Source organism: Babylonia areolata, chromosome 6 (genome assembly GCF_041734735.1).
Source record: "Babylonia areolata isolate BAREFJ2019XMU chromosome 6, ASM4173473v1, whole genome shotgun sequence".
NCBI lineage: Eukaryota > Metazoa > Mollusca > Gastropoda > Neogastropoda > Buccinidae > Babylonia > Babylonia areolata.
In genome coordinates this window covers 23118990-23129303 of record NC_134881.1, presented here as the reverse complement: position 1 = coordinate 23129303, position 10314 = coordinate 23118990, and the positions used below count along the sequence as shown (strand labels likewise).

The 10314-nt window shown below is 44.9% G+C and overlaps 1 protein-coding gene across 1 annotated transcript; it reads left to right on the top strand.

Annotated features, from left to right (window-relative positions):
• Positions 1 to 228: 228 nt before the first annotated feature.
• LOC143283327 (uncharacterized) lies at positions 229 to 3571 on the top strand. The gene has a single exon (XM_076589524.1). It carries the CDS (start codon positions 312 to 314, stop codon positions 2841 to 2843), a length of 2532 nt encoding a protein of 843 aa, XP_076445639.1. The 5' UTR covers positions 229 to 311; the 3' UTR covers positions 2844 to 3571.
• Positions 3572 to 10314: the final 6743 nt, after the last annotated feature.

Genomic DNA, 10314 nt, shown 5'->3' with positions numbered 1-10314 from the left:
CTTGTGCGACATAACAGAGAGGAATGAACACACATGGATGAAGGTCGTGTGAACTGAACGGGCGCAGTAAGTACGAACTTGAACGAGCCATCTCGAGCCATCCTGTGAAAGTCTTCGTCAGTGACACTCTTCACTCAGCTTCCTGGTGCGTCAGTGACACAATGGGCGCTCTTCTAACACAGGCTGGTGTGTACGTGATACACATCAAGCTGACAGGAAACTGAGCCGGGTGTGATTCACGAATAGAGGACGGAGCATGAAGAAAGAGCCAGAGTACGTCCAAGGCCCCGCAGTGTTGCCCTCAGCGCACAATGGCTCGCACATCGACTCTGTCTCTGTTCTTGGCTATGGCGCTGCTTATTCCCGAGTTGGTGACGAATCACAGTGTCCCTGCAGGCGAGGACATGGATGAAACCATTCCAGGCTTGTCTGACATGCCAGATTGCCAGAAGCAGTGGAGCTGTCGGAATTATGACAATCGAACAGTGTCGGGCAGTTACGACAATGGCAAGAACTGTGCCTGTGATGAGCTCTGTCTTCTGCTTCGTGACTGCTGCCCTGATGCCCACGAGATGTTCGCCTCGCTCTCTGGATATAACTCGTCCACACGAGAGGTCCAGGGCCGCTCACAGGGGGGTCACCACGATGGTGGAAAAGCTTCTGTTGTAGATAACAGGAACTCAGACTCACGAAAGGAGAGTTCAGTGCTTCAGACAAACGGAGGAGGAGTATCAAGAAGCGAACCATGGCCTTCCCTGAGCTTTCTCAGAGACGACAGCGACACTGGCAGTCGTTGGGTGCCGAATTACGAGGTCTACAGTCGGTACGGTCTGGACAGAAGCATGTTCAACTGCCTCTTTGACTCGAACATCACCTCCGCCAACGATGTGTCCCTAGTGACGCGCTGTCCTGAACAGCATGATGACGCGAAAATGACGCAACTGTGTGTCAACAGCACCGATGACGACTTGATGACGCGTTTGCCTGTGTCGGGGAAAGAGAGCAGGGTTCTCTACCGGAACATGTTCTGTGCCTTGTGTCACGGGGAGCCGTACCTGTTCTGGGGGGTGGAGGTGAACTGCTCCTTTTCCCAGTCCCTGCCGTACGACGTGAACACCACCAGCTTGCCTGACCTGCTAAGGAAGCGGCAGCAGTGCAACATGCAGTTCCAGTCTCCAGCTGTGGGCTATGGCTGGCGGCCCTGTCTCCGCGACGTCAGGGACCGATGCAACGACACATTCCCTAGCACCACACCGCAGGACCGATACATCGTGGAAAGGTGTGAGGACGAGAGCGACAGCACGCAACCTACGGTGTTTGTGTCCTCCGACGTGGCCTACCGCAACAAATACTGTTACCTGTGCAACCACAACAACATTTCCCGTGTCACGTGTGATTCGTTGTTAACCGGACCATTGGTTACGGAACCAGAAGAACGGATATCGTTTCCGTACTCCTTCTCTATTCTATTAGACATCAACACGGGCTCTGCTACTGTGGGACATGTCATCAAGTACGAAACAGTGAAGCGGAACGAGACGGTGAGCTGTGACCAGGGTCAGGTGTTCGATCCCTTCAGGTCGGTCTGTCGTCCCGTGGTCTGTGGACCTGGCAGGTACTTCATAGACAGCATGTGCAGAAAAAAGAGTCCGAGTGCCGACGAGGACAAGGCTCACCTACCTGGTAAAAGAAACGACACTTCCTGCAAATTCATCCAGCTGAACCACACAGAGTACCGACTCTTCCAGAACGGGACCCTGGAGCTCCTGGGCACGGACACGTTTTACAACAGCTCACTGTACGTCCTGAACGGCAGTCAGCTGTACCTATGTGTCGACTACTCCCAGAATTACACCCGCAACGTCACCACCGAGGTCAGGCGCGTGATCTTCACCTTCACCTGGACGGAAGCTGTGGTCAGCACGTGCGCAATTTGCGTGTCTCTGGTGGCGCTGGCTGTGACGATGTTCGTGTACCTCTCCCTGCGGCAGCTGCGGAACACACCGGGGAGGAACCTGCTGTCGCTCGTTTGCTCTCTCTTCCTGGGCGACCTCCTGCTCCTGGTGGCATACAGCGCCAAGGAGGTTTTCCTGGCCTGTGCGGTGATTGCCGGCTTGATGCACTACTTCTTCCTGGCCTCCTTTCTCTGGATGAACGTCACGGCGGTGGACGTGTGGTACACATTCTCAAAGGCGTTCGTCAAGGCCGGTGACCTGGGCAAGTCGTCCAAGAGGTTCCTCATTTACAGCGCCTACTGCTGGCTCACGCCTCTCGTCTTTCTCATGCCCGCCGCTCTCCTCCAGGTCCTCAAGCCCGACTCGAAGGTCAGTCCCCACTACGGAGAGGTCATGTGCTGGCTGAACAACAAGCACGCGCTCCTCCTCTTCTTCGCCCTCCCGCTCTTCCTTCTTCTCCTTGTCAACATCGTCCTCTTTCTCCTCTCCGCATGTCACATTTCCCGAGCCAAACGGACGACGACCCGGATTCTGGGGAAAGAAGAGGAGGAGGGGGGCCGGATGGCCATCTACGTCAAGCTGACTGTGGTTATGGGCCTCACCTGGGTGCTGGGTCTCCTTGTGGTTCTGGTGCCAGGGAACAAGGTGCTGGTCTACTGTTACGTCATCATGAACGCCTTGCAAGGTTTCTTCATCTGCCTGTCCTTCGTCTTCACTCGCAGGGTCCTCAGCCTCCTCAACGACAAGTTCTGCCGCAGGAGGAGAAGGTTCAACGTCAACAGATCGGCCGGTACCGATCTCACCAACCTGTCTTCAAAGTCTCTGTCGGGCAGCAATAGGAAAGCATCATCGGCTTCATGCAGGTCTCACAACGTCACCATGATGTGAAAACCAGGCTGTTGAGTGGCCCAGATCTCAATCCGGGATACGGATCAGACGAAAGCCTTCCATTTTCTGTCGGACAAATAACAGGAAGATGGAGTTCATATCTCCCTGCCCATATCCTGTTTCCACTGACCCCTCCCTCCATACTCATCCCATCCTCCTTCTCCCGCTCACACCCTCCCTCCACCCCACACCTCACCTCTCATCCTGTGGAAGTAAATAAATTATAAGCTGCATTAACTGAAGCACTGGACAAACCACTGGCTTCTTCCAAGTGGATCAGAAGGTTAGTTGTGTGTGAATTGCTTCATGATTTTGATGTGTGGAAGATCTCTACCCTTGAAAAGCTTCAACATTTAAGCACAGTGTGAATTGCTACATGATTTTGATGTGTGGAAGATCTCTACCACAGAAAAGCTTCAACATCTAAACAGAGGGAGTGTGAAGATGTCGGTACTTTGAATTATTATTATCATTTGAAACAATACCTCTATTTTGTTTCAACTTTTCTGCACATTGCTGTCTGTGATTATGCCGAAAGTCACGGAATTTCTGTTGAAAACTGCTTTTGGCTTTCACGGCGGCTACCAATGCCATGACAAAAGTTATTTTGTTTTGGTAAACAGCTCCTCTGAACTTTGGTGTCCTCCCCCCCCCCCCCCCAAGTCACTTTAAAAAAAAAATTTTTTTTAATAACTCCTGAACAAGAATATAACCCCCCCCCCCCGAAAGTAACTATTTTGTTTGTTTTGTTTTTTTTAACTGCTGAACAAGAATAAAACCGGTGCACTGTGAAATAACAAAAGTTCTTTTGTTTTGGTAAACATGCTGAGCTTATATATAAACTATTGCTTACGATATATACCTAAGTGTAAAAGGTAACTGCCCAAAGCTGGTTGGGCTTGTATAGAACGATGGAGGATATCAAAAGCTGAAGTGGTTCAACGCGTATCTTCATTTTCTGGATTACATAGTTTCTACAGTTCGACGTTCTGCTCCGTCTTGAACGGGTGGTCATAGGGTCTTTTTTTTATTCAAAGATAGTAGAAGGAGTAGTAGTAGTAGCAGTAATTAGCATTTATAATGTGATCTACAGCCTTAGCACAGGGGCCCAGAGCGCTAACGATCAACATCAACATGGGGGGGGGGGGGGGGGGGGGGGGCACGGGTACAAAAATCAGCACTACAGGGCGCTATAATCAAGACTTACGGACAAGGCAAATCCAGTGTGTCATTGACAAACCACACAGACACAGACACATAGACACAAACACACACACACACCGCCACATCTCTCACGCCAACGCCTAGACATCCATGAAAGCAGATTTGTCTGTTTTGAGGCCAGGTTTGAACTGAGATTTTGTTTCAGCACGGAAGGTTATTCCTGGTGATGAAACTTTGGAACGAAAACTGAGGCACGCTATCCTTGTATGGTTTTTACGAAGTGTGATACAAAGAATACGTGGATCAGCAGATAATCGTAATGAACAGGGTGGAACACAAGGCTGAACAAGATGAAACGAGTACTTAGTAAAGGGACGTACAAGAAAAAAAGAAATTGTAATGCATGCAAGAAATTTCAGTTATCAATTCTCTGAGCAAAAGGAAGACAGTGGATTCTCTAGCCAGCAGAGGTTTAATATGGGTTTTCTTCTTAGAAGCTTTGGAGACAAGGCGAGCTGCAGCATTATATGAACTTTCTGAATTTTATCAATAAAAAATTGGGGAGATCGGCTAGAAGTGTGTTACAGTAATCAAGACTGGAATGTGGCGTGGAGAGCCTTGGCCAAAGGAATGATTCAGCGCTTATAGCTTTTAGAGGCGTTTGATTGGCTGAGAGCGGGCGGGCCCGTCTTTTCACTGTTAGCCGCGCGAAATTTGGCCAAGCAGAGCAAACCAATAGGCCTAGTTTGCATCAGTTTGACATGGTACAGTATATGACACCAAAAGTGTGTTACAGTAATCAAGACTGGAATGTACCACGCCATGTAGTTCGCATGCCATACCACCGGCTCCCCAAGAAACTGCTGTACGGCGAACTCCAGCATGGCAAGCGCTCCCATGGAGGCCAAAAGAAGCGCTTCAAAGACACTGAAAGCTTCTCTGAAGGCCTTCAACATCAGCCACGACACATGGGAGCTGAATGCAATGGACAGACCAAAGTGGCGTTCAGCTGTCCACAAAGGCGCCAAATCCTGTGAAGCCAACAGAATCGCTGCAGCAGAGCAACGCAGACAGGCCAGGAAAAGCAGTGTAAGCAAGTCCCCGACAGCCGCCACCATCCCCTGTCCACACTGCGTCAGAACCTTTCGGGCGCGGATTGGCCTGATCAGTCATCTGCGCACTCACAGAACCCAACCCACCCACCCCCAGGATGACTAGATGGTCCTCGTCGATCCTGACGGACGAACCACACCGCGCTGAACGCTTTCATCTGGCGACCCTTTATACCGCGCTTGCGTAACCTTCGCCTGTGCTTGCCTTGCGACTCTTTGTAAGGCGCTCTCACACGGGCAGAAGTAATAAAAATATTCGATTCTGGACATTAAAAATAAAAATCTACTTATGTTCCTACCCCCTTATAGTGGTCAACTTTTTATCAGTGTGATCAGTATGATTTATTCTATTTTATCGTAAAAAGAACGGTTTTGTTGCAGACATTTTGACCTAACGCAAATTTTAATATAAATTCCCTGGCCTAATAGGCTGCATGCCGCAAGACACCCTGCGGCAATTGTTGTGCCAGACAATAGGTAAAAATGGACGAAAGCTACCAGTTGCGGAGCGTGCGTTTGATGACTGTGTTTAATGATTTATTGAGAAAAAAAGAAAAAAACGTAGGAAAAAAGGATGGAGCACCACCAAAACACACAAAAACGCACGCACACACACACACACGCCGAACAGAACTTATTCTAAGTTGTCCCAGGCCGTTTTGCACTTGGGCAGAATTTACTCACTTATTTCATTGACAGTTCGTTGTCAAACATGACGCATAAGTTTCTCACTGAATCGGAGAAATGAATATTATTTTGACCAGTCATGCCAGAATCTGGGTAATTTTCAGATTTCTGAGAACCTGTTTTTCAATCATTCTTTTTTTATCCTGTCGTCATCCAGAATCTTTCATCAGTTAGGTTCTGAAGACCACAATATGATTATGTCTTCAGCAGGAGTCAGTAGAACTATACAGCTGACTGTCATCAGCGAATTCACTATGTAGAACTGTATTCTTCGATATTTGCAAGAGGTATAAAAGGAAAAGAATCAGCCCAATGACAGACCCTTGTGGTACAACGTACAACAGATTGGAAGGACTTCAGTAAAGCCTGAAATGAATACAGTCTGAGTTCTGTCAGTGAGATAGGATCAAACAAGTGTAAGAACAGAGCCTCCCATGGCGAAAGTGTGTTAAGTCGACGGAGAAGGATGTCATGATCAATTGTATCGAACGCAGCACTGTGATCAAACAAAGGTAGGTCAGAAATTTCCATGGTTTCAGTTTCAGTGATGTAGTCAATGCACGCGCGTGTGTGTGAGGGGGCTTGGGGGTAAAAGGGAGGAGAGAGAGTGAGGAAAGAGAGAGAGGCTATGTTAGTGTGCATGTATATGTGTGGCATCACATGCGAACGTGTGTGTGTGTGTGTAAAAGGCAGATGCCTATGCCTGTGTGTATGTAGATATATGATGATGATATGGATACTCATTTTGTGCCTATCCCCGAAAAGAAAAAGTGATCAACACAGCCTGTAAAATATTAAGGATCTGAACATCTGTCGAAAGTTCTACAAGACCAAGAACTACCAGTATAATGATGACCTATTCTACCAGTTCAAAGAACACAAAGTGAGATACTTCACTGCTTAATGGTGGTTTGAAGTAATTGTAGCTGTTTCTAAGCCACTGAATTGCAAGATCGGCCTATATGATCTGTTCACATTCATTTACAGCCATATCATGGAAAGACCTTACTTTTTACTCATTTTTATTCAAGTATATAACAGCCTAGGAAACCAGCTTGATTACTGCCCATATATGCCAGCAAGCATGTGCATGTGTGCCCTTGACATCTACCCGAACGTCCCAAGAATACCATGTAGGCGGACGGTGCAAAAAGAAGTTTCAGACAGACCAATGTCAGCGTGCAGTGTAGAGGGCATCGTCACTGTTGGCCTGTCCAGCCATGCCCATTACTGTGTCAGTCACGATTCATCACTCGAGCTCAACGCCAGGATCACCAAAGACTGAAGAATGTCTATCCAGTATTATCGATCAACTTGATGGGCAAGTCATGTTTTGAACAGCATTTTCCCTCTTCATCTCATTTGAAACATTAATTACAATCATGTTTTTATTGTGAACTTAAATCTTTCAAAGATTTTTAAAGGTCACACATTATGAACTAGTCACTGTCAGCAAGTTTCAATTCAACATCTGAATACTGGTATGTTATTAAAGTCAATCGATCGCGGGCACATTATACAAATATTGGTGGTCTCTCAACTTACATACTGATTATGTAGATCCTTAGTAAAATTACAAGATAATTTGATTACCACACACACACTTTGAAATAGGACTTCTTGTCGAGATAAATACTCTAGTGTGGGCTGTTAAGTACATTTACTGACCATTGTGTGTTTATATCCACAGCTTACACTTGGGTTTTTAGGTGAAACTCAATATTATTGTTTCTGCTGAAGGAGGAAGTACACACTTTCAAGGGGAAGATTTACTGGGAAAATGTACCAGGAAGAAGTATGTTTACTTTTGTAGTTGAACCAGATTTTTATCTTCTCTTTGCCTCATTCGTTTCCCCAATCATGTTGAGGTAATATACAAAGGTTATTAATTAAGATATATTTTCTTCATCCATCAGTTTTGTGTGTGGCACCTCTTTTGTAAATGCTGCTTGTTTAATAGTTCTTCTGCCTCTGTGGCTTCCTTTTAGCACATGAACTCTCCACATGTGAAACTCATGATGACTGTACTCCACGCTACCTTCCAGAAAACATTCCAGTGTAGCAGGCTATTTGTAGTTGTACCCCCATTAGTTTTTACCCCAGGGTCAAATCTTTGGTAAACTTCAACTGGTCAGAACTGAACTCCTCTGGCTGGCTTCCCCCCATCCCCTCCTCGTAAATAAAGGATATAGGGGTCATTCAAGGCCATATAGGAAAGACCCATAAGGGTACATTTGGCCAGGTTAAAATCGATAAATGCTATAAAAGTAAAACTCCCCACGTTTGCTTCTGTTACGTTATAAGGGAGGAGATGGGGTGGGATGGTCAATAAAAGCTAATAGAACAGCTTTAAGAGTTGTCTGTCTTTATGGCAGGTCCCACCACATCAAAGTTTAAAAAAAAGTTTTCATGTATTTTTATGGGTCCTCATAAACTTTATAAGATCCAACGGTTTCATCATATCGATCCTCTGATAAATGTTTAGAAGATTCGAGTCATTTTAATGGCACACTGACTGAATACTAGCAGGTACTTAAAAACGTAATGCGATGTGATCATAGAGCTCTTTTTTTTTCAACAAAAAAAGTGACGTAGTGACATATGGGGCCCTTTTTAAAAGAAAAAGGTGACATGGTATAGACATACAGAGCTCTTTCTGAAATTAAGAAGAGCCATAAACTCAGGACATCTAGAACCATTTGGGAAAAAAAAACACCACCGAAAACTATCGACATATATAGAAACCTTATTAAAACCGTAAGGTGACATATACGGTCACATATAGAGCTGTATTTGAAACAAAAGGGTGATATAGACAGTGACATACACAGCCGTGTTTAAAACAGAAAGGCGACAGAGATGGATATGCTGACACATACACGACGAGATACATTGGCAGTGACAGAGGCTACATCCGTATCTCCCAGTGAGAACATCTGATAAAACATGTACATAGACACGGTAACATAATTGAGACAGTGAAAGAGAAGTGTCAGGGGTGACTCAGACACGGTGATATTGAGAAATTGACATATAAATCTTCCATTGTGACCCCAAAAAGGTTGACTCGGATACGGTGACATATTTAGACAGTGACACAGTTCTCCTATTGAGACCAAAAATGTGACAAGTTATACCAGACACGGTGACATTGAGATAGTGAAATAAATTTCCCATTAAGACCCTCCCCCACCCCCCAAAAAGGGGAGGGGGGTGAATCATAGACATGATGACGTACTGAGATAGTGACATACTTGTAAACTTCCCATTGAGACCGAAAAAAGTGAATCAAGGGCATTCACAAAACAAAACATATAGGGGGAAAATTTCCCATGAAGATTAAAAGGTGAAAAAAAAAGGTGATTCATAGACATGGTCATATATTGAGACCGTGACATAAATTTCCCATTGGAAAAAATAGGTGTGGGGGGCGGGATCACAGACACGGTGACATTGAGACAGTGACATAGATTTCCCATTTAGACAAAAACATTTAGGTAGATGTCAAGGGCACACATGTACATGCTTGCTGGAATATATGGGCAGTAATCAAGCTGGTTTCCTAGGCTGTTATATACTTGAATAAAAATGATTAAAAAGTAAGGTCTTTCCATGATATGGCTGTAAATGAATGTAAACAGATCATGTAGGCCGATCTTGCAATTCAATGGCTTTGAAACAGCTAAAATTACTTCACCAAACCACCATTAAGCAGTGAAGTATCTCACTTCATTGAACTGGTAGAATAGGTCATCATTAAACTTGTAGTTCTTGGTCTTGTAGAACTTTCGACAGATGTTCAGATCCTTAATATTTTACAGGCGGTGTTGATTTGCCTGGTTCAGTCTTATCAAATAGCTGTTTTAAGTTACAAGGGTTCTAAACTTCTGGCAATGCATTGAAATGTGATTTTTCTTAGTAAGTACATAAACCTTTAGTCAAGTCACTCTAACATAATTTCATTCTCTGGCCCATTTTGTTTAAACTTTTCTCTTGAAGCAGCACCATCACTTGAAGAAATGATCACTTCAACCTTTCTAATCAGTTGTTAAATGGTTCAATGTAGCAATGATTTATTAGAAGTACTCCCAATGATTTATGAGAAGTACTCGTCTAGTGTTGACCAAGGGTACAACTAGATAGATTGACCATGCCTAAAATGAGAAAGAAACCATTAAGAAGAAATTGATTGTTGTTGTGGATGCGATGCAGGACTCCAGATAAGCAGCGTGGAAGTAATGTTATTGAAAGAGAGCAAATGATGGGGCAGCAAAAAAAAAAAAAAAAAAAAAAAAAAAAAAAAAAGAAAAAAAAAAGAAAAAGTAATGAATTATGATAAATGTGAGATGCCATTCATGTCCATTCTCAAACAAGCAACACATCACATAATCTCTCTCACACAGCCTTACAGTATCTGTACCACCGGTCAAGGTCTGTGGAAGACCATGACCAAACGATGCGAGTGAAAAACGAGCAGATGTGAACGTGGACAGGAGTATCTGTGGGCA